Source organism: Otolemur garnettii, unplaced genomic scaffold (assembly GCF_000181295.1).
Source record: "Otolemur garnettii isolate 467f Iridium unplaced genomic scaffold, OtoGar3 scaffold00127, whole genome shotgun sequence".
Taxonomy (NCBI): Eukaryota; Metazoa; Chordata; class Mammalia; order Primates; family Galagidae; genus Otolemur; species Otolemur garnettii.
The window spans coordinates 3,525,644-3,528,914 of NW_003852522.1; the positions used below are offsets into that span (position 1 = coordinate 3,525,644).

Sequence of the window (3,271 nt, forward strand, 5' to 3'; positions counted from 1 at the left end):
CAAGAGCTGGAGGTTGCTATGAGCTGTGACGGCATAGCACTCTACCAAGGGCAATAAAGTGAGACTCTGTCTCTAAAAAAAAAAAGAAAGCAGTCTAGGAGGCCAAGGCAGGTGGATTGCTTGAGCTTAGGAGTCAGAGATCAGCCTCAGCAAGAGTGAAACCCCATCTCTACTAAAAGTAAAAAAATTAGCCAACTGTTGTGGCAGTTGCCTGTAATCCCAGCTACTCGAGAGCCTGAAGCAAGGGAATTGCTTGAGTCCAAGAGTTTGAGGTTGCTGTAAGCTACATGATGCCATGGCACTCTTCCCAGGGCAACAAAGTGAGATTCTGTCTCAAAAAAAAAAAAAAGAAAGAAAAAGAAAAAAGAAAACAAAGTGCAGTGGCCTTAGTACTGTCAAGAGCAAGAATTGCTTCCTGAATGATCCCAAATCCACCAGGTGGTAGTAAAGTGTGATACTTCTAGGTACCTAGGAATTGGTGGATTTGAGGTTTGAACCAGTCCCTGCTCTATGAGTTTCTTTGTCCAGGCAGCAAGGGGGCTTGTGTGTAATGGCAAGCGTCTCCTGGTGGCCTTACAGCGTCATCTACAGAGAGCCAGGAAGAGCCAGGAGCCTCAGAGAAACAGAAGAAAGTTCAGCCCATGTACTTGAAGGACTACAAGAGGAAGGTTATTCTGGAGAAAGAAGGGTAAGGAGAGAGTCCACACCCCCACCCTCTGGTCCCCAGCCCAGGACAAGAGTTTAGGGGCAGAGGTGGAAAAAAGTGACCTAACAGAATTTGAAGGAACCCTTATTTATTTATTTTGTACTCTTGCACTACCCAGGCTGGAGTGCAGTGGCAGCATCATGGCTTACTGTAACCTCTAATTCCTGGTCTTAGGTGATCTTCCTACTTCAGTCTCCCAAGCAGCTGGGACTATGGGGGTGTCACCACTAATTTAAAAATATTTTTATAGAAACAGGGTCTATTGCCCAGGCTAGTCTCAAACTCTTGGACTCAAGAAATCCTCCTGCTTTAGCCTCCCAGAGTGCTGGAATTATAGACGTGAGCTCCTTTGCCCTGCTGAGGGAACCCTTGAGAGTAGGAACCTCAGCAAACCCACAATCTCCTATTCCTATGGGAACAGGTGGGCCATGGAAAGTATATTCTAAAGATTTCTTCCTTTCCTACACAGCAAATATATTGATGAGGACAATTCAGATGGGGAAACTTCTGATCAGAGATTGCAGGTAGGTGGGGTAGAAGCTGGGTAGTAAGATGAGGGGCCCCATATTGGCCTGAGGCCCACATCATTCTCTTTTCTGTAGAAAACCTCATCACAAAGTTACGTGGAAGAACAGAAACAGCTCAAGGAAAGGTAAGGCTGGGCTGTGGTGAATGGCCCATGGGATGGGCCTGGGTTCAGATTGAACTGTCACTTGCTAAATCCATGACTCAGTTTCCTCATCTGTTAAAGGGGGTTAGTAACATCATAGCATTGCTCTGAGCTTGTCAAGAGGAGCACTCAGGGCTTAGTAAACTGTGTTAATCTTAGAGGAGGGGGCAGAGCCCAGCCTACCTGTTCCTGAGTCTTGTTTTCTCTTGTGAACAGCTTCCGGGTATTTGTGGAGGACAGTGAGGATGAGGACAGTGCTGGGGAAGGTACCTCTGTGTTGCTTCAGAAACGTGCTAAAACCAGTGAAGAGAAGGTAGGTGCTGGGGCCCAGCCAGACTGATGGGGCAGAGGGTGGTGGGAGCCTGGGAGTCCCTCAGACCCTCAGCACTGGCCTTCCTCCAGGCCCAGGAAGAGGCCGACTACGTCAAGTGGCTGAAGGGACAGAAAGGGATTCAGAACCCCGAGTCCTTGAAGGAACTGGTGAGTTCTCCCACATCATCACTGATGAACTGAGCTCCCTATTCTGTCCAGGCTTTTTCTAGAAAGTGACCCTTGAGTGGGTAGCTAAGAGCACATGCTCTGAAGATGGGGTGTGCCCATCTCTGTGCCTCACTTTCCATATCTCTAAAATGAGGATAATGTTATCCACTTCAGAGGCTGGCTGTCATGTCCACTTGGTGCCCATGCTTGCCCTTCTTCCCTGTCTCCCAGTCTATGACCTGGCTCCTATCACTTCCTCAACCCTCCAGACCCATCTTAAGGAATATTGGGATGACCCAGAGCTGGAGGAAGGGGAGCAATTCCTGAGGGATTATATCCTCAACAAACGCTATGAAGAGGAGGGAGATGAGAATGAGGAAGAAAAAGAGGAAGAGGAGGAGGAGAAAGGGTGAGCTCAAGTCTCCTCACGGCCTGGGCCTGGTGTCCCCTTCCTAACACATGCTCAGCCAGGGCCAGCCAGGAGGCAAAAGACGTGGGTTTTTTTGTTGTTGCACAGATGGTAGCAAAGTTAATCTTCTTTGACCACAGAGAGCCACAGATTGCAGATTGTGACCTGTGGAGCCAAATAGGACCAGTTCAAATCCTTGCCCTGCTGTTAGAGTTCATGCCTCAGTTTTCCTATCTGTACAACGAGGAGAATGGCAGTATGCACCTTGCAGAGTTCTTCAGGCAATTATATGAGTTCACACAGCTGTGCCTGGGCATGCAGGAGTAGGGTGGACCCCTAGCCTTACTCTATCTTGTCCCCAGAGTCACTGGACCCCCAGTCCAGCTATCTGTGGATGATTCTTCTGATGAAGGGGAGCTGTTTTTGAAGAAGCAGGAGGACTTTGAGCACAAGTACAACTTCCGCTTCCAAGAGCCCGACTCAGCCTCGGTGTGTGGCCAAGGCTGGGGAGGACTCAGGCCCTGGTGTCCAGGCCTGGTGGAGATTCCTGTGTCATCTCATGCTGCCTTCCTGGGTTCCTTTGCTGCCCTCAGGTCAAGACCTACCCACGTAGCATCACATCCTCTGTTCGGCGCAAGGATGAACGCAGGAAGGAGAAGAGGGAAGAGACTCGGGAGCGGAAGAAGAGAGTGAGTGTGCGGTGGCCAGCTGGGTCAGGTTCCCCGGCCTGCTGTGAAAGTCCACACTCTTGGCTTGGCACCTGTGGCTCAAGTGGCTAAGGCGCCAGCCACATACACCTAAGGTGGCGGGTTCGAATCCACCCTGGGTCCCACCAAAACAACAATGACGGCTGCAACCAAAAAATAGCCAAGCATTGTGGCAGGCGCCTGTGGTCCCAGCTACTTGGGCAGTGGAGGCAGGAGACTCACTTGAGCCCAGGAGTTGGAGGTTGCTGTGAGCTGTGATGCCACAGCACTCTACCCAGGGGGACAGCTTGAGGCTCTGT

The 3,271-nt window shown here is 50.3% G+C and overlaps 1 protein-coding gene across 1 annotated transcript in view; it reads left to right on the plus strand.

Moving 5' to 3' along the window:
* The window catches only part of KRI1 (KRI1 homolog), a 12,344-nt gene that overhangs the window by 2,071 nt on the left and 7,002 nt on the right, over positions 1-3,271 (plus strand). Inside the window, exons 4-11 of the mRNA XM_023517999.1 lie at positions 580-688; positions 1,176-1,230; positions 1,309-1,358; positions 1,593-1,689; positions 1,779-1,856; positions 2,126-2,265; positions 2,628-2,754; positions 2,859-2,958. Of these exons, the coding sequence (XP_023373767.1) occupies positions 580-688; positions 1,176-1,230; positions 1,309-1,358; positions 1,593-1,689; positions 1,779-1,856; positions 2,126-2,265; positions 2,628-2,754; positions 2,859-2,958 (756 nt within the window). The remainder of the gene's footprint in view (positions 1-579; positions 689-1,175; positions 1,231-1,308; positions 1,359-1,592; positions 1,690-1,778; positions 1,857-2,125; positions 2,266-2,627; positions 2,755-2,858; positions 2,959-3,271) is intronic.